Raw genomic sequence first — 27821 nt, 5'->3', positions numbered from 1 at the left:
TGGAATTTTTTTTTTAATAACAAATCCAAAGGAGGAAGGGCATCATAAACTTTACGTTTTCAGCTTTTTAACATAAAGAACTTCACCTAATCCTAGTCACGAGTCTTTTTCTGCACCGTGGCCTAGACCCCTTGCTTGCCCGCAGCCGTGGGACCTTGGACTGGCCACTGCGGCGCGCAGAGCTCGGCGGCGGGCGGGGCTCGGAGGGGAGGGGGCGGGGCCGGCGGGCGGGGGCGGGGCTCGCCTCCCTCCCAGCCCAGGCGATAAAGAGGGGCTGGGCTGTTGTCGCAGGTTCTGCGGCGCTGAAGCGGAGGCGTGTGGCGTTTAGGTAAGGTTGGAGGGTCGGGGAGCCGCGCTCCGAGCCCGGCGCTGAGACGCTTGACCCGCTGCTCTAGCAGCTGGGCCGCGGGACTGAGGGGTTTGGAGGGTCCGAGCTGGCGCGCTTACCCTGCGCCGACCTCCGCGCTGGGGGACGGCGAGCTTCGGCGCCCTTCTTTCTTCGCCCGCCCTTCCGGCTTCTTTTGTATACAGCGAGAAGGGAGCTGACGCATTCCCCGTTCCGCGCGCCCCCGCCACCCCCGCCACCCCCCCACTCTCCCTCCACCCCCCCTCCACCCCCCCCCCCCCCGCCCAGCCCCCAGTCCCCGGGAATACCTTCCGAACCTCGATTCTGAAAAGGAGCTCTTGCAATTTAGGGAAAACAGATCGCACCTTGAAAGGAGGTTATAACCCCATCCCTGAGTGTCGACATTCTTCTCTTACCCTGGAAGTCTAAATTTTGAAATTTTAAAAAGCAAGGTGGGGTCGTAACTTAGACATTTCAAGTACGATGTTGGTTTTCTTGGGCCGGCCTGGGCCGCACCCTTCTTGGAGTCTGACGGCTGACTTTTAAGGAGACGTTAAGTAGTGATTTTCTCCATGGATCCTGGAAGGGTACCAAGTAACGTTCTATTTCTCCTCTGACGCTTGTGAGTTCTCCCCTTTAGCCCGCTTCCCACACGAAAAAGAGATGGGCTTGGTGACTCACTTTGGCAGTAGCTGGGTGACTTATTTGAAAATGCAGTGTGGCCCGTTGCCACCTTGTGAAAACTGGTGCAGGAGGCTTCCTCCCGTTTTGCTTTTGACCAGTGCTTTCCTTCTTTTTCCTTCCTGTAATGCCTTATGTCCACTTTAAAAGTGCCTCTTGCTGTGGCCAGCTGATTCTTTTAAAAATCCTCTTCTTGGCCGACTTTTAAAAGATACCAGGGGGCCCCAGCGGAGACCTGCCTACCGCTCTCAACTGCAAGAACTCTGTGCTGTGTTTAGTTCCTCAGTCATGTCCGACTCTTTATGACCCCGTGGACTGCAGCCCTCCAGGCTCCTTTGTCCATGGGGATTCTCCAAGCAAGAATACTGGAGTGGGTAGCTATGCCCTCCTCCAGGGGATCTTCCCAACCCAGGGATCGAACCCAGGTCACACGCATTGCAGGGGAATTCTTTATGGACTGAAAGGGACGTTCTTTATCGACCACCAGGGAAGCCTGCATTAACTGTTTCATTCTAAACAGATCAGCCCATAAATTTTACAAAGCTAGAGATGTAGCCCACACCATATCAGAGTAGCTTGTGATTGACAGACATTTCTCAAAAAGGAGGAGACCTCAAATACAGGTGAGATAATCCAAAGATTACTTTGTTTAATTGTGAGAATCACAGATCAGAGAAACAGCTCTTCCTTTTTTTTTTTTTTTTTTTAGAGAAACAGCTCTTCCCTACCTCTTCGCTCTACCTTATCTAGTTTCATCTGTGGGCCATGGTGGCTTTGGAATCCACCTAGAATACCTAGAATTTGACACTTGGTTTGCTTGCAGAGAAATGATGAAGTTCATGTGTCGTGGCATAGTGATCAAGGGCCTGGACATGGCCACAGACCAGGGTTTGAATCTCGACTCTGCTTTTTTGCTGGCTAGGTAATGGTGAGCATGCTATTTAAACTCATTTTCTTATGGGAAAAATGAGTGTATGCTAAGTCTCTTCAGTTGTGTCTGACTCTTTGCGACCCTGTGGACTGTAGCCCACCAGGCTCCTCTGTCCATGGGATTCTCCAGGCAAGAATACAGGAGTGGGTTGCCATTTCCTACTCCAGGGGATCTTCTGACCCAAGGCTCGACCCCGAGTCTCTTAGGTCTCCTGCATTGGCAGGTGGATTCTTTACCAGTAGCGCCACCAGGGTGTTGTAAGAACTAAATGAGATAATTTGTGGCACCTGATAAGTGGAAAACAAATGTGGTTGTTAATAGTTCATATCCCCATGTTCCTCGCTGAGGGTAGCTTATTCCCAGTTCTCCAGGGAAGGCACACACAGTTCAGAATGTTGATCAAAGGAATTGCCTGACTGTGGACCAAATGTATGAAACTGTGGCTTCTGTATTTTCAAACAGGGAACTGTAAGGAAAACACTCCACTATGCTGAGTAGCTTGTAAGATAAAATTCCAAATAAAAATGGATATTAGAGTGAGGCAAGCAGGTGTCTAGTGGAATTCAGCTTTGAGAGCTGCAGGTACAAGTTCTTGGAAAGAAATGCATTAAAAATTCTGGGCCAACCAGACTGCCTTAAACAAAACCTAGCCCAGAGATGCTTGAGGCTTTCCAAAACAGGATGTGTTATTACTTATGTCCCGTATTTTTTGTGAAATATCTTCATAGCTGGCTCTTACATGTACTACCTCAAAGGGCAGGGCTCTTTAAATGAGGGCCCTCTTTGAAGAACTAGAGACTAGAGTTCCTGGAAGAAATCCCAGGACTGGCCCTTCCTTTTGAGGAAGCAGCAAATTTGTGGATTTGGAGAGTTCTGAGATGATTATCTCTGGCACTGGGAGCTCAAGAGTAGCTGGGAGGGGCTGTTCATTGTGATGGTGGCTTTCTGTCTGTCTAGACTTCCTGATGTAATCACTTTTCTGGCTGAGTGATCTCTGTGTAGGTGACTCAACTTGCCTGGCTGTACGTGTCCAAGGTGATAAAGAGGTAAAGCCCCGAGTCCCCAATACTGAGAGCCTCCAGGCAGTGTTACTTTGAGCTACTTGTGAGCTGCTGTGCTCTGTTCAGTTGTGTCTGACTCTTGACTTCCTCATAGACTTCAAGCCACCAGGCTCCTCTGTCCATGGACTTTTCCAGCCCAGAGCCCTGGAGCGGTTTGCCATTTTCTGCTTCAGGGGACCTTCCCACCCCAGGGATTGAACCCACATCTCTTGCGTCGCCCGCATTGGCCAAGTGGACTCTTTACCACTATGTCACCACTGGCCCCTGGTAAACAGAAGCAAGATCTACCCAGTGTGGCTTTGCAACTAACCTGTTGCCTTGGGACAGGTACTTTCATCTCCCAGGGCCTCCATTAATTTCCGTAAAATAGGAACATTGGGTTTGGTGTTTGAAAATACGTTTAGCCTTAAAGATCATCAGCCTCTAAGGCTCCAGGCTCCTAGGAACACTAAGTGTGCCCCTGGGCATCTGTGAATCTTGTGGCAACATTGCCCATGTGTAGTCTCTTCTCTGGTGGCCTCTGTTCAGCCAGTTTAATTCAGAAGCTGAATTCACGAGAAGTTTCCCCACCAGAGAATTTAAGTATGGGTAAGAAGTCAGGCCTGGGTTTAAACACTGTTCTGCCACGTACCAGTTCTGAGGTTGGTGTATTCATTTTCTAATACTGTAGAAACAAATTGCCACAAATTTAGTGGCTTAACACAACACAAATGTATTAGTCTTACAGTTCCATCCATCAGAAGTCTGACCTGGGCCTCCCTGGGTTCAAATCAAGGTGTCAGCAGGGCTGGGTTCCTTTCTGAGGGCACTGTGTGAGAGAACCTGTCCCCTTGATCATTCAAGCTGTTGGCGTGGCACAGTCCTTGTGATTGGAGGACTGAGGTGCCATTTCCTGGCTGAGAGTCGCCTGAGGACCATTCTTCACTTCTGGAGGTCACCTGTATGCCTCAGCTGTGACCTCTGCCCTCAAAATCCCCATGGGTAGGCAAAGTCCTTCTCACTCTTTGAATCTTGAGTTGTCTGTGTAGTCTCTGATTAGAAATGCTAATTCCTGGGCACCCCCCAAGACCTCCAGAATCAGAACTTCTAGGGGCAGGGCCCAGCAATCTGTGTTTTAACAGCCCTCCAGATGAGTCTGACGCCCACTGAAGCTAGAGAACCAGGACTTGGTACCCTATTTTATTTGCTACCTAGTCTGTAGCATTAGTTCGTATCCACCTCCACTAGACTGTAAGGTTCTTGAGAGTGGGGCTTTACCTGGTTTACCAATCACTGTACCCCAGTGTCTAGCTGCTCAGCTTACGTGGGCTCGTAAATGGTCACTGTACATGACTGGGGGTAGGTGTCAGGACCGAACTTACTGTGTAGAGTAAATATACTCACAATGAATTCCGTACATTTGTTGGGTCATTGGCATGTCAAACGTTTTATGTTCAAATTTATTTGGATTGTTTAAATAGGTGGATAAATATTTGAGGGTGCTGGCTCGGGTTTTTGGATGGACAGTAGCGTGTCTGTTTTCCTCTGTAAAATAATGGGATATAGGCTTGCACTGTCCGTAAACTGGCTACCCAAAACACCTTCAGGAACTCGGTTAGGGATGCCTGTATTTGTAAATCGCCCTGCTACTGTTAGCTTCCCTTGACATCTCAGGTGGATGGAAATGAATAAATCATGATTGGGTTGGTTTTTATTGTAGAATGAGAAGCTCTAGTTTTAACCCTTTGCTGCTTTCTGCTGCCATCTTTTCTGCAACATCTCTGATCTGTGTTCTTTTTATGTGAACATTTCTAAGTGACGGGGAGTTTTTCATATTTCACCAAAGAAATTGATTTCCATCTGTGCTGACACTTTGTTGAGTGCCTGGCACGTGGCAGGGAGGGAGGAGGAAGTGGGGTGATAGCAAGCAGTTTCTTAGGAAGCCCAAAATGCCTCTCTAATTGGTCCTAACGCTGTCTTTGGAAATTACATGGAATAACCTGCCCCTCTCTTCCTTGGTGGCCCTTACCATATTTGAAGATAGTTACTATCTCTGACCATACTTTTCCAAACAGAACAGCCTGGATTTCTCCCACCCGTTTCTCCTGGCTTTTACAGCTGTTTATTTTGATGTCCTGATAAACTGGAAGAAATTCAGAAATCTGGCACCTAATCATAAAAATATTATTTCCAGGGTAGGTCTGAGCCCAGGACAGACCCCAGGACTGTGTGTGCATTGATTTGTTTGTTCCTTTAAGTGCCATATAACATTTTAGCCCATACTGAGCTTTAAAACCCTCAAGTCTTAGATTTCATTATTCTATAAAAGCATTATTATCACTCTACGAATTAGAAACTGAAGTAAAGGAGTTTACTGCTTTAAGGTTATAAAAATTGACAGCAAAGTGGGATTAGAATATGGGTCTCTCTTTCAGGACTACTAGAAAATCCTGAAAGCCTCATTTTTTCCCCCCCAAATATAGGGTGTGACTAAAATAACTATTTTTAGACCTTCCGTTCAGTTCAGCTCAGTCGTGTCTGACTCTTTGCGACCCCATGAATCACAGCACGCCAGGTCTCCCTGTCCATCACCAACTCCTGGAGTTCACTCAGACTCACATCCATCAAGTCAGTGATGCCATCCAGTCATCTCATCCTCTGTCGTCCCCTTCTCCTCTTGCCCCCAATCCCTCCCAGCATCAGAGTCTTTTCCAATGAGTCAACTCTTTGCATGAGGTGGCCAAAGTACTGGAGTTTCAGCTTTAGCATCATTCCTTCCAAAGAAATCCCAGGACTGATCTCCCTTTTAGACCTAGGAGACCATATATACAGGAAATACTTTTTACCTCAATGTAGCAAATTTGGAAAGCTGTTATGTATTTTTAATAATCAGGTAGAGTATTAGAAAAATAAAAATTTAAGCTGCAAGTTCCAAATGACACAGAAGTACATTGAAATATTCTCTTTTGAGAGCTCTTTCTGAAAAATATTCATTGTTAAGAACACATATTTAAGTATAAATAAGCTGCTCATAATTCTGCCATGCTGTTCATCACGTGCCCCAAAATGTTTGGAAAAGTTGATGTCTGAAGCTTTTTTTTTGAAAGGTGTGTGTATGTATGTATGTGTCTTTTAAAGAAAAAGTAATAAAATGATAGCTAAACTGGCTTTTTTTTTCTTATAGCCTTTCACGGCTGTTACTTTTCATGGCTGTATAGTTCCCCACCATGGAATTGGACCATAATTTATTCATCATCTTGTTAGACATGTGTGTTACCAAATTCTTACTGTTGGAAACAATGCTTATATATCCTTGACTATTACTTATTCTTCTAGTGAAAAGCCTACTTGACTTGTCCCTGAAGCAATTCCCTTTTAGAGTCAACTTCGGAGCCACCCAGAAAAATCTCCACATTTCCTAAGATCGGCACCAAGCGTGTTCTACCACTGCAAAATGGTGTCTTCCAGGAAGCTCACCCATCATATCCTGTGGACCCTTTTCAGAATGACTTTAGGCTGTTTCTAATAATTAAATCCATTTGCTTAAATTAATCCTAAAATGTTGAGGAAAGCCTGATGAGGTCTTCTGCATGCTTCTTGCATCTAAGTGTTTGGTGAGGGGGTTGGAAAAGTCACGGTAGCCTGTTGGTTCACCTACCATGTGATCCACCCTTGTGGGCATCATTTTTAAATTGAAAATGGAGGATGTTTTATACTAGGGGGAAGAGTTGTAAGCCTTGAGGTTCAGTTTTCTTTCTTAATGCTGAAACAGATTTGCCAGAAGATAAGTGATTAGAAACAGTGTCAGACTTTATTTTTTTGGGCTCCAAAATCACTGCAGATGGTGACTGCAGCCATGAAATTAAAAGACACTTACTCCTTGGAAGAAAAGTTATAACCAACCTAGATAGTATATTCAAAAGCAGAGACATTACTTTGCCGACTAAGGTCCGTCTAGTCAAGGCTATGGTTTTTCCTGTGGTCATGTATGGATGTGAGAGTTGGACTGTGAAGAAGGCTGAAGGCTGAAGAATTGATGCGTTTGAACTGTGGTGTTGGAGAAGACTCTTGAGAGTCCCTTGGACTGCAAGGAGATCCAACCAGTCCATTCTGAAGGAGATCAGCCCTGGGATTTCTTTGGAAGGAATGAAGCTAAAGCTGAAACTCCAGTACTTTGGCCAGTCATGCTAAGAGTTGACTCATTGGAAAAGACTCTGATGCTGGAAGGGATTGGGGGCAGGAGGAGAAGGGGACGACAGAGGATGAGATGGCTGGATGGCATCATGGACTCGATGGCCATGAGTCTGAGTGAACTCCGGGAGATGGTGATGGACAGGGAGGCCTGGCGTGCTGCGATTCATGGGGTCGCGAAGAGTTGGACGCGACTGAACTGAACTGAGGTGATTGATGACTACTAAAAGGGAAATTTTTGTAATGTGTGAATTTTCCTATTTCTTTTTTTTTTTTTCCTATTTCTGATTACAAAACCAATGCTTGTCTCTTTATAGAATATTTGGGAAAGTATGGCAAAGAGTAAAGAGTCAGGAAGAGAAATAAGAAATCATAAATAATCCTGCTTAGTGTTAACTACTGTCAGCATTTTAGAGGCATTTATAAAATAGCTTTAAGACAGTCAGCTATTTTGTCTTTTCTGGTGGCTCGGTGGTAAAGAATCCACCTGCAGTGCAGGAGATGCAGGTTCAATCCCCAGAAGGAAATGGCAGCCCACTCCAGTATTCTTGCCTGGGAAATCCCATGGACAGAGATGCCTGGGTCGCAAAAAAGACAGACATGACTTAGCTAATAAACAGCAACAATGAAGACCTGGACTTCTGATTCAAATACTACAACCTTGGCATCTGCACACTGACCACTTCCTTTCTCTGCTGTCTTTGCCTTCTTGCAACCATCATGGAAACATCCACTGTGGCTCCCAGCCAGTCCTGTGGACTTAAAGCTCAATCTTGACACTCCCCATCCAACCCATATGGCTGCGGGCTGCCTTAGGCTTGGGGCCTGCGATCTCCTCTGCTCATCCAAGCCCAGAGTATTTGTCCAGCTTTCGGACCTGATGCTACCTTCTGTATACCCTCTCCACCCTTCTTGGCCCAGTGCCCCCTCCCTGCCCAGCTTCTTCTTCTGGGGACCTCATGACTTCCCATGACTCATGGTGGCTGCTGCTTTTTGAGGGGTTGGGCCAGGCACCGTGCTGTGCAGTGTGTGTGCTTATCCCTGTGTGTCCTGGATACAGAGGGGAGGCCCAGAGGTTGAGTAACACACAGCAAAAAGTGGCAGAGCCAGAAATACCCAAGGCTTTGTTCACCAGTCAATGAGAAAGCCTGTCCCTGAACCAGTTCACTGTGCAGTTTCTGCTGCTTTGTTAAGAGATAAGCCTTTCTTAGTAACCCTTTCATCAAGGATGGGTTCTCTGCACCACGTCCTGTTTATTTGTTTTAATGATGCTGTTCATGCCAAGGACCATTTGGAAGAAAGTCTCCTAGAGGTTGTGACCACCTCCCTCCTCCTCTGGTGGGGCTGCCTGAGGAAGCAGCTATTTCAGAACTTTTAGGAAGAGTCTGACACTCTCTGTCTCCCTCTTTGGGAACCTCTGATGGATGCCTTTCTCTCCTGTTCTCTTGCAGCACTTGTTCCCAGCCCCGGGCTTCTGTGAGCGTGTTAAGTTATCCTTTCTACCAAAACACCCTTGCTTGTAAGGAACCAGGCTGGGAGCTGGGGTGTGCTGGGCCTGGGTCACTGACTAGGGTCCAGGGATAGGGGAACACTATCATTTGTTCACTTGACTCATCTGGCTCCAGGCAGAAAGCATTGCAGGGGCGTTGGGTGCCAGCCAGAGGGGCTGGGACCTCTTCCTGATTTGTTAGGGTATAGAGACCCTGATCTGTTAGGGTGCCTCCCATCTCTCAGTTTCAGGGAACAAGAGGGAAGCTCCCTGGAGAGGCCCATAGTCCGGCCAGGAGGTGTGGACATGCCTGTCTGACTTAGGGCAGGAAGTCTGGGAGTGGTTGTGAATCCATTTACCACAGATTGGGACATGAACTCATGTGCTGGGACTCAAACCCAGCCAAAACCTTGGTTGGGACTCGAACCCATGTGGCTTGGCACTCAAACCCAGCCAAAACCCATGGTACGTGGTTTTAGGACCTAATTAAGCTCAGGTTCTTGATGTCTCATTGCAGAAAGAATTCAGTGAGAGACAAAGTGATAGGTAAGAAGTAGATTTATTCAGATTCTGAGAGAAGCACACGCCGCAGACACAGAGTGTGGGCTGTCGCAGAGGGCGAGTGTGCTCCGAAATTTGGGGTGGTTAGTTTCTACAGGCTGGGTAATTTCATATGCTAATGAGTGGGAGGATTATTCCAACCATTTTGGGGACGGGGCAGAGATTTCCAGGATTTGGGCCACCACCCATTCCTTGATCTTTGAACAGTGCCTTGGAAATGTCATGAACCTCCTTCCATAGTTCTTCAGGCACTCTCTGTATCAGATCGAATCCCTTGAATCTGTTTCTCACTTCCACTGTATAATTGTAAGGGATTTGATTTAGGTCATACCAGAATCACTGCAGATGGTGATTGCAGCCGTGAAATTAAAAGATGCTTACTCCTTGGAAGAAAAGTTATGACCAACCTAGATAGTATATTCAAAAGCAGAGACATCACTTTGCCGACTAAGGTCCGTCTAGTCAAGGCTATGGTTTTTCCCGTGGTCATGTATGGATGTGAGAGTTGGGCTGTGAAGAAGGCTGAGCGCCGAAGAATTGATGCTTTCGAACTGTGGTGTTGGAGAAGACTCTTGAGAGTCCCTTGGACTGCAAGGAGATCCAACCAGTCCATTCTGAAGGAGATCAGCCCTGGGATTTCTTTGGAAGGAATGAAGCTAAAGCTGAAACTCCAGTACTATGGCCACCTCATGAGAAGAGTTGACTCACTGGAAGAGACTCTGATGCTGGGAGGGATTGGGGGCAGCAGGAGAAGGGGACGACAGAGGATGAGATGGCTGGCTGGCATCATGGACTCGATGGCTGTGAGTCTGAGTGAACTCCGGGAGATGGTGATGAACAGGGAGGCCTGGTGTGCTGCGATTCATGGGGTCGCAAAGAGTCGGACACGACTGAGCGACTGAACTGAACTGAGAACGGTCTGGTCTATTTTATTCAATTTAAGTCTGAATTTGGCAATAAGGAGTTCATGATCTAAGCCACAGTCAGCTCCCGGTCTTGTTTATACTGACTGTATAGAGCTTCTCCATCATTGGCTGCAAAGCATATAATCAGTCTGATTTCGGTGTTGACCATCTGGTGATGTCCATGTGTAGAGCTTCTCTTGTGTTGTTGGAAGAGGGTTTGCTATGACCAGTGCGTTCTCTTGGCAAAACTCTATTAGCCTTTGACCTGCTTCGTTTTATACTCCAAGGCCAAATTTGCCTGTTACTCCAGGTATCTCTTGACTTTGTACATTTGCGTTCCAGTCCCCTATAATGAAAAGGATATCTTTTTGGGGTGTTTTAGAAGGTCGTGTAGGTCTTCATAGAACCAGTCTACTTCAGCTTCTTCAGCATTACTGGTTGGGGCATAGAGTTGGATTACTGCGATCTTGAATGGTTTGCTTTGAAAACAAACAGAGATCATTCTGTCATTTTTGAGACTGCATCCAAAGTACTGCATTTTGGACTCTTTTGTTGACTATGATGGCTATTCCATTTCTTCTAAGGGATTCTTGCCCACAGTGGTAGATATTGGTCATCTGAGTTAAATTCACCCATTCCAGTCCATTTTAGTTCCCTGATTCCTAAAATGTCGATGTTCACTCTTGTCATCTCCTGTTTGACCACTTCAAAATTGCCAACATCCCCTGGATCATCAAAAAAGCAAGAGAGTTCCAGAAAAACATCTATTTTTGCATCATTGACTATGCCAAAGCCTTTGTGTGGATCACAATAAACTGGAAAATTCTGAAAGAGATGGGAATACCAGACCACCTGACCTGCCTCTTGAGAAACCTGTATGCAGGTCAGGAAGCAACAGTTAGAACTGGACATGGAACAACAGACTGGTTCCAAATAGGAAAAGGGGTATGTCAAGGCTGTATATTGTCACCCTGCTTATTTAACTTATATGCAGAGCACATCATGAGAAACGCTGGGCTGGTTGAAGCACAAGCTGAAATCAAGATTGCCAGGAGAAATACCAATAACTTCAGATACGCAGATGACACCACTCTTATGGCAGAAAGTGAATAAGAACCAAAGAGCCTCTTGATGAAAGTGAAAGAGAAGAGTGAAGAAGTTGGCTTAAAGCTCAACATTCAGAAAACAAAGATCATGGCATCGAGTCCCATTACTCCATGACAAATAGATGGGGAAACAGTGTCAGACTTTATTTTTTGGGGCTCCAAAATCACTGCAGATGGTGACTGCAGCCATAAATTTAAAAGATGCTTACTCCTTGAAAGGGAAGTTATGACCAACCTAGACAGCATATTAAAAAGCAGAAACATTATTTTGCCAACAAAGGTCCGTCTAGTCGAGGCTGTGGTTTTTCCGGTGGTCATGTATGGATGTGAGAGTTGGACTATAAAGGAAGCTGAGCGCCGAAGAGCTGAGCTTTTGAACTGTCGTGTTGGAGAAGACTCCCTTGTGTTAGGGGAAGCACACTGATTGAAACTGCCCACCCTGGCCAGGCACCACAGTAACCATTTGCATGAGTTGTTTTATGATAGGAGGTCCTGGTAAGGAACAGGGAACTAATAAACCTCCACCAACCAGAAGAGTTCAGGAAACACCACTTGTCTGACCACCTCCCAGAATCCTCTCTGGCATCCATCTTGGCTGAACAAGGCGTGCACCACCAGGAAGGACTTTGAGTTAGAATGATTGGCTAAGGACAACCTGGAAACTAATCCCATCACCATAAAACCGGAGACTGCAAGCCATGTCACAGAGCAGTTCTCCTGAGTTCCCTTACCCTCCTGCTTTCCGCCCAGGCACCCTTTCCCAATAAAATCTCTTGCTTTGTCAGCACATGTGTCTCCTCGGACAATTCATTTCCGAGTGTTAAACAAGAGCCCAGTTTCGGGCCCTGGAAGGGGTCTCCTTTCCTACAACACTTGGACTGCAAGGAGATCCAACCAGTCCATCCTAAAGGAAATCAGTCCAGAATATTCATTGGAAGAACTGATGCTGAAGCTGAAAATTCAATACTTGTGGCCACCTGATGCGAAGAACTGACTCATTTGAAAAGACCCTGATGCCGGGACAGATTGAAGGCGGGAGGAGGAGACGACAGAGGATGAGATGGTTGGATGGCATCACCGACGTGATGGACATGAGCTTGAGTAAGCTCTGGGAGTTGGTGATGGACAGGGAAGCCTGGTGTGCTGCAGTCCATGGGGTCGCAAAGAGTTGGACACAACTGAGCGACTGAACTGAGCTGGCACTGACGTGGCACCTCTGGGTGTGTTATTTCACTTGCTGATTGAGGTCTAGTCTTGTCTGCCATCTTGGTCCCATTTTATTCTAATCAGTTTATGTTGTGTCCTTGGGCTATGTCATTCTTTCAAAAGTTATGCCCTGCCCCTTTCCTTCCCATTCCAGTAGTGGTGGTGGCAGGGGGCGGGTGAGTGTGTGTGTGTGCAGAGTGAGGCAGGAAGTGGCAGTAGCCACCACTTTCCTGTGACTGTGTCAAGCACATAGTTACGATGTTTTATCTTACATCTCCCCATGTGGGGAAGCACCCATGTATAGATGAGAAAAATGAGGCTCGATAGCTATGAGAGAGCCAGATTTTAGTATGTCTGGGTCTGAGCTTTTGACCACTAGCTTGGGCAGCCTCAGATCCTCACTGCACTGCGGTGTTGGGCAGCTACCCCCCTGGGAGGGTCAGCCTGGTGGGAGTGGGCATATAGGCTATGGTAGGTTTTGAAGACCCCAGAGGGAAATGGGGGTGATTCAGCCTTAAAGAAAGGCCAGGCCCAGTTAGATTTTCTTCCTGCTTTCCCATTCATCAGAATGTGGCCTTTCTGTCTCCTGGGTGTGAGCTTCCTTAATATCATCTTCTTTAGGCAACTCCCAGTCCTGCCCTAGAGGAGGGCTGGGTGCGGTAGGGTGGAGTGGGGCGGGGTGGGGTGGAGTGGGGCGGGGTGGGCCCAAGAACCCTTATCTGTTTGCCAGGCAGATGTCCTGGCCTGTGGGGCTCAGGAGAGTAGACTGTGGCGCCACCCTGGATTGGGGCAGATATCACCTCCCTGTTGCTCAGGGAAGTCAGGATGGGGTCAGGAGACTCCTCAGATCTGTTGCTCATGGTTTGGACTAAGTCTTCCGTGGTGGTTCAGATGGTAAAGTGTCTGCCTGCAATGCAGGACACCCGGGTTCGATCCCTGGGTTGGGAAGGTCTCCTGGAGAAGGAAACAGCAACCCACTCCAGTACTCTTGCTTGGAGAATTCCACGGACAGAGGAGCCTGGTAGGCTACAGTCCATGGAGTCACAAAGAGTCGGACATGACTGAGGGACTTCACTTTCACTTAAGTTAAAAACCGCCCTGTGGCTCAGCCTCCTTCTCAAGTGAAAGGAGGATTTGAGGCATTTCAGCCCTCCCCTCTTCTCCCCTGATCCTCACTGCCACACCTCTAAGCATTAATGGAATAGGGACTAGATAGCAGAGTTACCTGGAACCTGCCCGCCCTTTGCAGAGTGAAGGAGGAGGTGTCCCCATCACACTTACCAAGGTGGGGAGCCAGAGCTTCCGTGCATAAAGCCTTTGCCCCATGTTCTGCCACTGAATGCTTGCTGGTGCCCCCCAGGGTCACGCCTTTGGTGTGATGCACTTAGTGGCATGGCCTGGAAAAGTGATGCTTGCTGGGCTCAGCTCAGCCAGCAGCTAGAGCTCAGCCTGCAGAGCTCGAATTGCAGGCACTGCCCTGTGTACTCTGTACGTTTTACCGGTGCCCCTGAGGGAGGAGATAGTGCTGTCCCGCTGCTCAGTCCTGAACACTGAGGCTCAGAGGGGTGAGTTTCTGCAAAGGTGCACGGCTACTGTGGGTGAGGGCTGGGGTGGGCCCCGGGGTGCCATGTCTCCCTGCAGCCGCCTCTCCCACCAGGCCTGACAGCATTTCTTCAGCAAGCTGAGGTCTTCAACTGCAGAGGGCCCGAGCACTGCCCCCACAAAGAACACCCTTGTTTCACGGCCCCTGGCCTGGAGGTTCCCTGTTTTCTTGGTCTGCTGTCTCCTTCCTGTGTTTCTGAAAGCCCACAGGCCTTCCAGCAATCACTTGTTGGTTTGTGACAATGCTTTGTGTTCCTGTCTCCTAGACTCTGTAGCTGGTCACAATGGCAAGCAAAGGAGGGTACATCCTGCTCGGGTTCCTGTTCTTCCTGGCTGTCCTCTGCCAACTCGGTGAGTGGTCCAGAGGGACTTGGATCTGGGTCACGTAGGTTGCTTCCACCCTAACTTTTTCTTAGGCTTCAGGATGACCAAGCTGGTGCCACGGACCCAGGCCAGGCTTCGATTCTTTCGCCATCAGTGTTACAGGTCCAGGGAGATATGACTGCTCCTTCCTACATTACAGCCCTGCCCTCGGCAAAGCCCCTTCCTGAGTTACAGTTCATTCTGGGTGACAGAGCTGCTTTTGTGGGGGAGAGATTACACACAGCCTCTTAAGTTTCACCCGTTGCACTGCCAGCAGCCGGGGCTGCTGACCCATGCCATCTTCAGAGTGCTGAGCTCAGCAGCCACCCTGGGCACTCCCATGTGACGCAGCCGTGGGTCAGGGCACTGTGGTTATAGCAGCAGCAGCTGCTGCCCACAGCATTCATGAGCCAATCATTGTTCTCAGCATCTTAACACTATCTACTTATTTAATCCTCATATCCATCCTATGGAACAGGGGTTGTTTATTGCCACTTTCCAGATTGACAAGACTGAGGCCCAAAGAAATGGTTTGTTATTACTAATTTTTTTTATTTTTTGAGGAGCAGGGATGGGAGACAGAAAAGAAAGTAGCCGTGTAGTGAATAGTACAGAGTCATCTGTGTGTTGGAGCATGTCTTAGAGCTTACAGCGTTAGCAGCTTCCATACGGTCAACACTTACTATATACCAGACCCTGTCTCATTTAATCCTTAGCCATCGCCTGAGGGCTCAGCACTGTTAGGCCCATTTTACAGTTGAGGAAACTGAAGCAAAGAAGTTAGCCCAAGGTCACGTTTGAGCAAGTTCTCCCTTTCTGAGACGAGGGAAGTCATGGCCTCCCCGCCGTCCTCCCCACTGTTGATCTTAGCCAAGGTGGTACGTAATGTAGTGACTGTGTTACAACCTACATTATTGTCACAGTTCTACCCAGTGAATTTTCTGTAATAAGAATAGCTTGGGGGACGTCCCTGGTGGTCCAGTGGTTAAGACTTCGCCTTCCAATACAGGGGGTGTAGATTCAATCCCTGCTGGGGAGTTAAGATTCCACTTGCCTCAGAGCCAAAAAAACCAAAGCATAAAACAGAAGCAGTATTGTAACAAATTCAATAAAGACTTTTAAAATGATCCACATCAAAAAAGTCTTAAAAGAATAGCCTGGTCACACCCTCTTTCCAACAGTCTACATTTGTTTATGGAGCTTGGGTTTGGTGCCATTAGTCATTCTGTGACAAGTCTTGGGGTCCTTCCTGAGGGAATTGGAGTGTGAAGAATATCCACTTCACCCTGGTTAACATCCCCTGGATATTCCACCCTGGCTGGAATATCAAACAGCCATCCTGTGACTTAATGCTTGCCCCTGGCCTGGTCTTCTCCGTGATTATGGTTGGTTTCTTCTCTTTTTCACTCAGGATGGTTAGAAGAACATCATGGTAAACAAACCAAGCATGGGCTTCAAAACTGACCATCTAGGTGTAAGTCCCAGCTCTCCTCTTAAGTGCTGTCTGCCTTTTGACAAGTTAGTTAACATCTTAGTTTAATGGGGATGGCAGTCCTTAAGCCTGCCTCTTAACAGCAGTTCTCTGAAGATTGAAAGTTTAGATATTTGAACACAGTGTTAGCTGTGAATATTTCTGCCTCACAGAAGTTCCAAAGGTGAGCTCTCTTTCCTCTGTCCGAAGGTTTGTCAAGAAGCCAAATGAACTCTGGCTGTAGCCAGGAGAAAATGTACTCCCATGGGCAGCCTTTCCAAATGGCCCTCTCAGATAGCCAGGAGAGAATATCCTCTCCCTCTTCATTCTTTCCTCTTATCAGGTGGACACACTTCTGGAGCAGGGAAAGATTGTTGAAAATTGGCATCTTTGTACCTTCTCATGGTGACTCCCCTCTCTCGCAGGCGTGGCAAGCGCTGAGCCTGGCAGAGAAGAGGCAGAGGGGGCCAGCGGAGCCCGGCCCCAGACCTAGAGGCTGGCGTCATCTCTGCCGCATGAAGTGCTTTGAGTGTTCTTGATGGAGTCACTCCTCCTCTCCAGACATCTGTCTTATCATCTGCAAACAAAGTGGAGGAGGAGGGGGTTTGGAGGGCTGATGTTTCAGAGTTTAACCTGCAGCCTTCACAAATCAGGGACTTCTGCTAGTTGGGATTTCACACCTGTGAAGACAGACGTGGTCATTGAAGATGTTTATAGAGAGCTTCACTCCTGACTGTGCTCAGAAAGTGAGGAGCCACTTTCTTCTGGCCTTCTGAAACTTCTTCTCCCTGGTAATAAACCCAGGCTATGTCCTTACGACTAAAAGTCAGCTCTTGGGTGCTAAAACCCACATTTTGGTCTTGGTTTCACCATGCCATTCTTCTATGACACTTTACACATGTCATCTTTGAAAATGTCTTCTCATACATACGGGTGCTGCCAAATACTGATTACATGGCAAATGTGGAATATGACTCATCTGTGTCCTGTCACCACTGTTATATAAAACAAAGGGAAAATAATTCAGGGAAACTTGAAGTCTAGCCACCAAAGAGGAATCCTAAGAACGGAATGGGAGTGGTAGTCATTTTTCAAATTGGGGAACTAGAGGCATTTGCTTCTGATAGGAGCCAGCCCTTCTGTTCAGTGTCACTGTGCAATGCCTGCTCACCCATATGGGTTTAAGACACATGGCTGCTGCCTGTCCCTTGGCTGTGTTTGCTTCTGGTGATGGGCCAGTCCCTCAGCAGGGAACAGCCGCACTGAGGATGCCTTATCCCGAAGGCCATCAGACTTGTTCTGTAGAGGGCCACATAGTAAATATTTTAGGCTTTGCAGGCCAAAAGACAAAAACCAAGGGTATTTTGTAGGCTTCTGTATAAATAAGAGAGAAAACAAGTTTCTGTAAGTTTTTAATTGATGATTCAAAAATTAATAATTGAGTACAATTATTTATGATATAGCCCTACTAATAAAAGTGGAATTCTTTCTGGGAGAATAACATTTTGCTTACACTGATTCAAAAATAAGTGTTCCCCATCAATCAAATGAGTTGCAAATGTTCATGTGTCGATACTGATTTGTAATAGATTTAATGTATTTCATCTTGGAACATGTCTTTTCACACAGATAGGTACTACCAAATACCGAAGATCAGTCCATGAGAATGTGATGTCAGAGCATATTTGTTTCTCGGAAGTTTTTATGGAATTCTGTTAGTTTATCCTCTTGATGGGTTCCTTTCAACCTGTTATTAACATTGCAGATTAATCACTTCTGGTTGAAAGTAGGAGAAAGTGTCTCGATTGCACAGTTAAATGGGTTTTGAAACCTGGACATTCCCTTTGCACATGCCACAGGGTCCGGAAAACCACTGCTGGAACTGTAGTCTGAACTTCAAAACCTGTGTCTGCTGCAGGTTTGTGTGGGAAGGCATGCCACTGTGAGTTGCTGACCTCTGACCCACACTCTGGAGATGGTGGGCTTGCTTCTGCACTGCTTATCTACCAGGTCCTGACAGTCATTCTTCCTGATTCTAGGTCACAGTCTGCAATGCTACAGCTGTATTAACCAAGTTGACTGCACTTCAGTCATCAATTGTACACATAATCAAGATGCTTGTCTCTACGTTAAGGCTGGTAAGAGCCTCCCCCTCCCCTCTCTGCCTGAGTGTAATGGGGTGAAGAGAGTCTGGGAAAAAATCCTTGCCATCTTCTTTTTGTTAGACTTGTATTCAACAAGTAATAGCTACCATTTAATAGCACCAGTTGCATATGACACTAAGCACTTTCCATTTGTTTTTGTTTTGTTTTTCCATTTTTTTAAAAAATTTAATGCTTCCCATCTACCACTTGGGGTAATATTTTATTCCCATTTGGTAAACAAGGAGACTGAGATTCAGATTAAGCAACACAAAGGTCAAGGAAACCAGCTCAGGATTTGAACATGGAAACCCGTCCAAGTCCAACACTTGTTCTCATAACACCTACACTGGCTGCCTCCCAAACTTTTGAGAGCCTGCCATGTGCTAGAGCCTGAGCTAGGAGCTCAAGATAAAAAGATAAAGAAAGGAGACAAAATCGAGAGAGGCTTGTGTAGCCGTCACAGATGTCTTTATTTACTTATACTCGTGTATCATTCTGGAGGGAATTTAATATATGCAGAGTCCTAAGGGGACAGGATGAAAAGGCAAAATGATAGGATACTGAAAGAGGAACTCCCCAGGTCAGTAGGTGCCCAATATGCTACTGGAGATCAGTGGAGCAATAACTCCAGAAAGAATGAAGGGATGGAGCCAAAGCAAAAACAATACCCAGCTGTGGATGTGACTGGTGATAGAAGCAAAGTCTGATGCTTTAAAGAGCAATATTGCGTAGGAACCTGGAATGTCAGGTCCATGAATCAAGGCAAATTGGAAGTGGTCAAACAGGAGATGACAAGAGTGAACATCGATATTCTAGGAATCAGCGAACTAAAATGGACTGGAATGGGAGAATTTTAACTCAGATGACCATTATGTCTACTACTGTGGGCAGGAATCCCTCAGAAGAAATGGAGTAGCCATCATGGTCAACAAAAGAGTCTGAAATGCAGTACTTGGATGCAGTCTCAGAAACAACAGAATGATCTCTGTTCGTTTCCAAGGCAAGCCATTCAGTATCACAGTAATCCAAGTCTATGCCCCAACCAGTAACACTGAAGAAGCTGAAGTTGAACGGTTCTATGAAGACCTACAAAACCTTTTAGAACTAATACCCAAAAAAGATATCCTTTTCATTATAGGGGACTGGAATGCAAAAGTAGGAAGTCAAGAAACACCTGGAGTAACAGGCAAATTTGGCCTTGGAATGAGGAATGAAGCAGGGCAAAGACTAATAGAGTTTTGCCAAGAAAATGCACTGGTCATAGCAAACACCCTCTTCCAGCAACACAAGAGAAGACTCTACACATGGACATCACCAGATGGTCAACACCGAAATAGCTTGATTATATTCTTTGCAGCCGAAGATGGAGAAGCTCTATACAGTCAACAAAAACAAGACCAGGAGCTGACTGTGGCTCAGATCATGAACTCCTTATTGCCAAATTCAGACTTGAATAGAAGAAAGTAGGGAAAACCACTAGACCATTCAGGTATGACCTAAATCAAATCCTTTATGATTATACAGTGGAAGTGCGAAATAGATTTAAGGGACTAGATCTGATAGATTGAGTGCCTGATGAACTATGGAATGAGGTTCATGACATTGTAGAGGAGACAGGGATCAAGACCATCCCCATGGAAAAGAAATGCAAAAAAGCAAAATGGCTGTCTTGAGGAGGCCTTACAAATAGCTGTGAAAAGAAGAGAAGCAAAAAGGAAAGGAGAAAAAGAAAGATAAAAGCATCTGAATGTAGAGTTCCTAAGAATAGCAAGAAGAGATAAGAAAGCCTTCCTCAGCAATCAATGCAAAGAAATAGAGGCAAACAACAGAATGGGAAAGACTAGAGATCTCTTCAAGAAAATTAGAGATACCAAGGGAACATTTCATGCAAAGATGGGCTCGATAAAGGACGGAAATGGTATGGACCTAACAGAAGCAGAAGATATTAGGAAGAGGTGGCAAGAATACACAGAAGAACTGTACAAAAAGGAGCTTCATGACCAAAATAATCATGATGGTATGATCACTCACCTAGAGCCAGACATCCTGGAATGTGAAGTCAAGTGGGCCTTAGAAAGCATCACTACGAACAAAGCTAGTGGAGGTGATGGAATTCCGGTGGAGCTATTTCAAATCCTGAAAGATGATGCTGTGAAAGTGCTGCACTCAATATGCCAGCAAATTGGGAAAACTCAGCAGTGGCCACAGGACTGGAAAAGGTCAGTTTTCATTCCAATCCCAAAGAAAGGCAATGCCAAAGAATGTTCAAACTACCACACAACTGCACTCATCTCACACGCTAGTAAAGTAATGCTCAAAATTCTCCAAGCCAGGCTTCAGCAATTCGTGAACTGTGAACTTCCAGATGTTCAAACTGGTTTTAGAAAAGGGAGAGGAACCAGAGATCAAATTGCCAACATCTGCTGGATCATGGAAAAAGCAAGAGAGTTCCAGAAAAACATCTATCTCTGCTTTATTGACTATGCCAAAGCCTTTGACTATGTGGATCACAATAAATTATGGAAAATTCTGAAAGAGATGGGAATACTAGACCACCTTACCTGCCTCTTGAGAAACCTATATGTAGGTCAGGAAGCAACAGTTAGAACTGGACATGGAACAACAGACTGGTTCCAAATAGGAAAAGGAGTACATCAAGGCTGTATATTGTCACCCTGCTTATTTAACTTATATACAGAGTACATCATGGAAACGCTGGGCTGGAAGAAGCACAAACTGGAATCAAGATTGCCAGGAGAAATATCAATAACCTCAGATATGCAGATGACACCACCCTTATGGCAGAAAGTGGAGAGGAACTAAAAAGCCTCTTGATGAAAGTGAAAGAGGAGAGTGAAAAAGTTGGCTTAAAGCTCAACATTCAGAAAACGAAGATCATGGCATGTGGTCCCATCACTTCATGGGAAATAGATGGGGAAACAGTGGAAACATTGTCAGAGTTTATTTTTGGGGGCTCCAAAATCACTGCAGATGGTGACTGCAGCCATGAAATTAAAAGACACTTACTCCTTGAAGGAAAGTTATGACCAACCTAGATAGCATGTTGAAAAGCAGAGACATTACTTTTCCAACAAAGGTCCATCTAGTCAAGGCTATGGTTTTTCCAGTAGTCGTGTATGGATGTGAGAGTTGGACTGTGAAGAAGGCTGAGTGCCGAAGAATTGATGCTTTTGAACTGTGGTGTTGGAGAAGACTCTTGAGAGTCCCTTGGACTGCAAGGAGATCCAACCAGTCCATTCTGAAGGAGATCAGCCCTGGGTGTTCTTTAGAAGGAATGATGCTGAAGCTGAAACTCCAGTACTTTGGCCACCTGATGCGAAGAGTTGACTCATTGGAAAAGACTTTGATGCTGGTAGGGATTGGGGGCAGGAGGAGAAGGGGATGACAGAGGATGAGATGGCTGGATGGCATCACTGACTCAATGGACGTGAGTCTGAGTGAATTCCAGGAGTTGGTGATCGACAGGGAGGCCTGGCGTGCTGCAATTCATGGGGCTGCAAAGAGTTGGACAGGACTGAGCGACTGAATGAATGAATGAAGGGGACTCAAGCTTGAGCTCAACGGACAAATAGGAAGTAAGAGGACTTCCCCATAAGCGGGGAAGGGTGTTCCAAAGAAAGGATAAGCAGGTACCGAGGCTTGGTGGCTTCAGAGAGCAAGGCACTCATGGGCTTGGGATGGGGAATGGCCTGCATTGACAAGTTCTGTCAAATCTGCAGTTTCCAAATTGGTTAGACTATGTAATTGCCTCTTCCATAAATCCTAGTAAAGCAGAGTTTAGGAAATGGTGGGCAGAGGCAAGAAACCAGCCACATCATGCCCTCTACTCTCACTAGGTGTGGTTCTAGATTGAATTGACGTGTAGAAAAGATACTGTGACGTGAGGAGTGGCTATTTCAGGGTCTGCTTAGTGAGTGTACAAGGTAAACCCCCAACTTCCATGTCTTAAAAGATAAAAATAAAAACACCCTTCAAGTTAGTTCACTCACACTCTCTATGCAGGTTCTTCCCAGCATCCTTCAAAAGAATGCTGAGCACATCAGGTAAACTCAGAAAAGTTTTGGGAGACCCAAAAGCTCAGAAAAACCTGATAGAAAGAAGGGGAAGATTAATTCCCCCAGAAAGGAAAAATCCCTCAGTAAGTCAGGATGAATTAGAATTCTCCTGTGTAAATAATAGGAGTATCTCTTGATTTTGGTACTAGCTCCTGGAATGCAGCTCTAATTCTAAGACCTGCACGTGAGGTCCTTGTTTCTGTAGGGAGACAGTTCCTCTGCCTCACCTGGAAGACCATGTTGATTCACTGCTAATGTAGAAAGCACAGCGAGGCCCCCAGAGAGAAGAGCCATTCACTCCACAAATATTTGAGCACCAGTTATCTACAAACACAGAGACCTACTTCTTAACCCTGATCATCTGTCTCTTGGACCCCCACGACAAAAAGTATAATTTCCCGATGAGATAATAAAGGCAGTATTATGTGTAGAGTAAGTATTAGATTAACAGAAGCTTTGAGCTCAGATCTCTGTCCTGCCAGCAGTAAGTTCGTCCTGCCTGTGTTTTTTTATTGACGGAATGGGTATGTTGGATGGTAGAGGTGGAGAGAAGGGATGAGGGAAGTAGAGTGAAATTGAAGTCTTTTTTCCAGCTCTCTAATCCTGTTGTTTCCTACCTAAATGGGTAAACTTTCATTTTAATTGTTTTCTAACATTATTGACGTATAATTGACAAATAAAAGCTGTATATATTTAAAGTGTGAAATGATTACCACAATCTAATTAATACATTCACCCCCTCCCATTATTACCTTTTTGTGTATGATGAGAACACTTAAGATCTATTCTCTTAAGCAAGTTTTGAATAGACAATCTAGTATTATTAACCCCCTGGTAAAGAATTCGCCTGCAATGCAGGAGACCCCAGTTTGATTCCTGGGTTGGGAAGGTCCCCTGGAGAAGGGATGGGCTACCCACTTTAGTACTCATGGGCGTCCCTGGTGGCTCAGATGGTAAAGAGTCTGCCTGCAATATGGGAGACCTGGGTTCAGTCCCTGGGTTGTGAAGATCCCTTGGAGGAGGGCATGGCAACCCACTCCTGTATTCTTGCCTGGAGAATTCCCATGGGCAGAGGAGCCTGGCGGGCTACGGTCCATGGGTCGCAAAGAGTCAGACAAGACTGAGCGACTAAGCACATTATTAACTACAGTCACCATGCTGTACATTAGATCCCCAGAATTTATTCATCTTATAATGAACTTTTATACTTTTAAAACAGTTACTGTAAACAGTGAGGCACATCTGTCAGAAGGGCCAGGATGTAAAACACTGACCACACCAGATAGTGTGGGTATGGAGCTCCTAGAGCTCTCATTCACTGCTGGTGGGAGTGTAAAGTGGTACAGACTGTCTGGCAGTTCCTTAAAAAACGAAATGTACCCTCACCATAGATTCAACAATTGCATTCCTTGATTTCATTACCCAAATGAGCTGAAAACTTAGGTCCATATAAAAACCTGCACATGGATGTTTACAGCAGCTTTATTCATAATTGCCCAAACTTGGTGAATGGATAAGTAGATGGTGGTATGTCCAAAGAATGGACTAAAAAGAAATGAGGTATCAATCCATGAAAAGACATGAAGCAAACTGCATAATTCTGAGTGAAAGAAGTCACTTTGGGAAGGCTAAGTACAGTTATCATTCCAACAACATATTTCAGAAAAGGCAAACTAAGGAGATAATAAAAAGGACAGTGACTGCCAGGGGTTAAGTGGAGAGGACAGAGGAATGAACAGGTGGGGCACAGGATTTTTAGGGCAACCAGTATGACACTATAGTGGTGGATACACGTCATATGTTTTGTCAAACCCCATAGAATGTACCCAGAGTGAACCTAAATGTAAACTATGGACTTTGGGTGATCATGATGACATCAGTTGCAACAAATGGAGGTATTGGAGATGTTAATAGTGAGGGAGCTTGTTTAGGGTCGTGGCTGGGCGTATCAGGGGGCTATATAGGAACTCTGCTCAATTTTGCTGTGAATCTGAAACTCTAAAATACAATTTTTTTAAAGGATGATGTGAATCTTAAGTAATAATTTTCTTCTTCTCATGAACATATGTCCCCAAACTTCAGCTAGACATGTGGTAGTTGCAGTTCTTGAAATACAGATACTCAGACCTTAGAGTAAGGCAGATACTAACAGAGCCTCTAAATCCCCCTCCAGCTCTGACATCAGCCTGGGAGACTCAGAGTACATGTTGTCATAAACATGAGTCAAAGGCCAGGCGTACACTGGAGAAATTATTTAACCACATTTCACCCTCAGACTGGGAAATGGGAATACTTATCTCCCAAGGTCAGTAGGGCAGTTAGAGGAGAAATGTGTATGATAGTGCTATGCAGATGCCGTCTAGAAGAGAGACAGGTATTAATTCAGCCACTGTTTCCTGGCGTCCTGGCTAGGTCCTAGAAGTATAAACCATGTACTTGGAGTCTGGCAGAACCTCTGATGACAGTGTCAAGCAATCATTGCTGAAATGGCCTTTCAAATAAGGGATATATTTAAGGGTCCCTAAGGCAATTGGGGGCTATTGCTTGGTAAAAACAGACTTGAACCAAATCTTCAAAAAGGGTAGAGAGGCTGTGCTCAGAGAGAGAACCTTCAACATTCCAGTGACTGATGTAATCCACTTTTATTCGGGTCATTCTGATAGTGGCTTTGGTGAGAAGCTCCCTTGTAAGGTTGTTATGCAAGTGAGATCATTCAAGTAAAATGCTTGGCTCACTGCAGAACAGGTAGTACATGATTAGTTGGTAGCAGTTATTAATAAATGACTAGTTTATTAATGAATAATTATGACAAAATTAATCCACCCTTCTCAAGCTGATAGGCTTCCCAAATTAACATTCTGGTGGCTTTAATGCCTTCCTAGTTCCAATGTCTGATTATTATTACATAAGGCAGTAACTTGTCCTATTCAAGAGTATTTTTAGTACAGTTTTAGAAGCAGCCTCTTAAATGCTTATGATCCAAACAAGCAGAGTCACTGGAACACTTGTTCTGGCCTCTGCCACTTGACCAAACTTCATTAAAATCCAGGCCATCACTTCATCTCTGAAGGGGAGTACAGAACAGTTATACCTGCAGTTATTAACTTAGGGGTTTTTGCTCTGAGCTGTGAGTGCAATTGGATAAAAATTAGTTACAAGGCTTACGTAAAAAAAAATAGGCGTCTGTATTTTTTATCTTTCCAACACAGAAGAAAAGAAAATGATACCAGGGCAAGCACCAGCTTTTTATTGATATATCTGTGTGTCCCTAGCATCTAGCACATACTGTAACTTTTGAAGAGGAAAACCTAACATCATAATTCTCTCTCAACACTTTTTTTTCTTCACTTAACATAGCTTATTTATATATTTGACATATATACTTTTGGTCTTTATTTTCCTTTGTTGTGCAAAAATTAGGACCACAACTGCATATTCTTTTGGAAAGTTTTTGCTGTGTTACTAAATAGTTTAATGATTTTTAAAGGAAGTTAAAATATTTTGGAAATAGATTCATCCAGTGACTTTATTTTAAATATCAATCCACATATAAATATAATAAATAGGTAAATGAAAGATAGTTGTCTGTGAAGGTAACACTGTTAAATTCCTTGGGAATCCTTCCAGAGAAAATTAATATATTTAGCCCCATACATGTGCTTTATACAAGTGGACCACATTCTACATATTGCTCTGCATCTAGGTTTTTTTCTCTTGAGATGTAATTCACATATCTAAGTTCCAAAGTTCATTTTAAAGTGTATAATTCAGTGGTCTTTAGTATATTCATAAGTGTGTATAACTGTCACCACTGTCTAGTTTCAGAACATTGTTGTGGTCTCAAAAGGAAGCCACTTACCTATTAGCAGTCACTGTCCCTTCCTCCTCCCCACACACCCTGGCAGCTGCTAATCTACTTTCTAGCTCCATGGATTTGCTTTTTCTGGATATTAACTGAAACATAAAATGTTGCATTAATACGATCACCTGTTGCCTCCTATGCACACATAACTGTACTGGCTCTGCTGAGACTCTGGTTTTATGGAAAAGTTCCATTCAGAGCTGGATCTTGCATCTTTTTAGCCAGATATGAGAATTCAAAGACAAGTATAGAGCTTTACCTGCTTGATTGCTTACCCTTTATGTGTGTGGTTCCCCACAGTGCCGCTAAAAGTTTACCGCCAGTGTTGGAGTTTGGAGCATTGCAATTTTGAGTTCATTGCAAACGCCTTAGGGGAGAAGGAGCTCCACTATGACTGCTGCCAGAAGAACCTGTGTAACAAAAGTGACGGGACGAGCGTATCTGAGAAGACACCGCTGCTGCTCACCCTGCTGCTGGTGGCAGTCTGCCGCTTTTATCTCTAAATCTGTGCCAGGAGGACTTCTCCTGAATGTCCTGTTTCTATCTGTTCCTTCCTTCATGTGATGCTGTGTTCCAAAGGCTTTTTATTTTCCAACTGGATCCTGTTGGGAAAGTCTAAAACTAGCTTGAGCAACCTGAATAATAGAGGAACTCAGAAAGACTCTGAAGACCAGTCCTCTTGGCAGAGAAGACCTGTTTGAGTTGAAAAAAGAGTGAACCATGTATAATTTGAGTGAGATGACATGCTTCTTACTCTGCACTTTGTGAGGCCAGCTTTGCAGGGACAGCTTGAGTTGCTCTGCAGTCCTCAGACGTTTCCCTCTGGTTCCTTGGATGTAATTAGTGTGGTCAGTACTCTTTTGGGGTAGCTGGAGCAGGGGCTCCTTTTCAACAGTCTTTCTCACAAGGAATGCTTTATGCTCGCCTTCCATGGCCCCTGTATTGCCAGGTAGGCATGACCCATCTTTCGGATGTGGGCTGTCAGTCAGGGACAATGAAATTCTTAAAGAAGAGTAATGGGAATGACTGTTGTCTTCGCAGCTGCCTGGGAAGGAGGTAAGCTTTCCAGATGGCAGGGCATGGAAGCACAAGGTTTGCCTTCGAAGAGGTACCAGTGGCTCAAATCAGTTTTCCTCTGTCCCTCAATTTTGTGTTGGCTTTGCTATCTTTCCCTAGAAAAATTCAGTAGCATAAATGAACAGTGTGTTAAAACTATCCCTTCCACTCCCCACCTTTTCTGTTGACATGGTAGGCTGTCTTGGCTTTGTCACACACAGTTAAAAACTAAACATTTGAATATTCTATGTTACATGTGACTTGCAGTTATTAAGTATGCTTATTTTAACTGTTACTGATAGGAACACTCTTTATGTGTGCATGTATAATGCGTGAATGGAACAGGAGGGGCCTTTGGGGTTAGGATTTGGAAGTTCCAGATGTCATCATGAACAGTCACAGGTCTGCAGGGGTGTGTTTTACCTGCCAACACACAGCCAGTAGGCTCCTAGCTGAGTCAGCACAGATTGTCTAAAATACATTTGTAAGGGCTATTAGCATCATCGCAAATGCTGAGGCTTTCAGAAGCATTATCAGTTTGCTAAAAAGTGCCCACCTTTTCAGGTGGACAGAGTTTTGCCTTTCGCTTGTGGGTGCTGCTGAATAAGATTCAGTAGACTTAACGACATTTGTATGCTTACAATCTTGGCTGTATGTAACAGCATAGCCTGACTTTTACAGATAAAGGTAAAATTTCTTGATTTTTTTTTAAAAATCCTTGTTTTTGTGATGTCTGGACAGACTGAAATGAATCCTGCCTTTTTTCTGAAAATAAAATCTCATCAAATGCA

At 45.1% G+C, this 27821-nt stretch overlaps 1 protein-coding gene across 1 annotated transcript; it reads left to right on the top strand.

Annotated features, from left to right (window-relative positions):
• Positions 1–182: 182 nt before the first annotated feature.
• Positions 183–27821, top strand: CD59 (CD59 molecule (CD59 blood group)). The gene is made up of 4 exons (XM_069553629.1): positions 183–328; positions 14325–14409; positions 17932–18030; positions 26275–27821. The coding sequence occupies exons 2-4, from the start codon at positions 14343–14345 to the stop codon at positions 26475–26477; spliced, it is 369 nt and encodes a 122-aa protein (XP_069409730.1). The 5' UTR covers positions 183–328; positions 14325–14342; the 3' UTR covers positions 26478–27821.

This window comes from Ovis canadensis, chromosome 15 (genome assembly GCF_042477335.2).
Source record: "Ovis canadensis isolate MfBH-ARS-UI-01 breed Bighorn chromosome 15, ARS-UI_OviCan_v2, whole genome shotgun sequence".
NCBI classification, from domain to species: Eukaryota; Metazoa; Chordata; class Mammalia; order Artiodactyla; family Bovidae; genus Ovis; species Ovis canadensis.
Note: the sequence above shows the minus strand (reverse complement) of the source record. Positions and strands in the feature narration are given on the sequence as shown.

Excerpts from the sequence above, each read along its gene's own strand:
- CD59 (XM_069553629.1), top strand. The coding sequence starts at position 14,343 with ATGGCAAGCAAAGGAGGGTACATCCTGCTCGGGTTCCTGTTCTTCCTG. Across the intron at positions 14,410-17,931 it reads GGCTGTCCTCTGCCAACTCG|GTCACAGTCTGCAATGCTAC; the intron begins GTGAGTGGTCCA and ends TCCTGATTCTAG. Across the intron at positions 18,031-26,274 it reads TTGTCTCTACGTTAAGGCTG|TGCCGCTAAAAGTTTACCGC; the intron begins GTAAGAGCCTCC and ends GGTTCCCCACAG.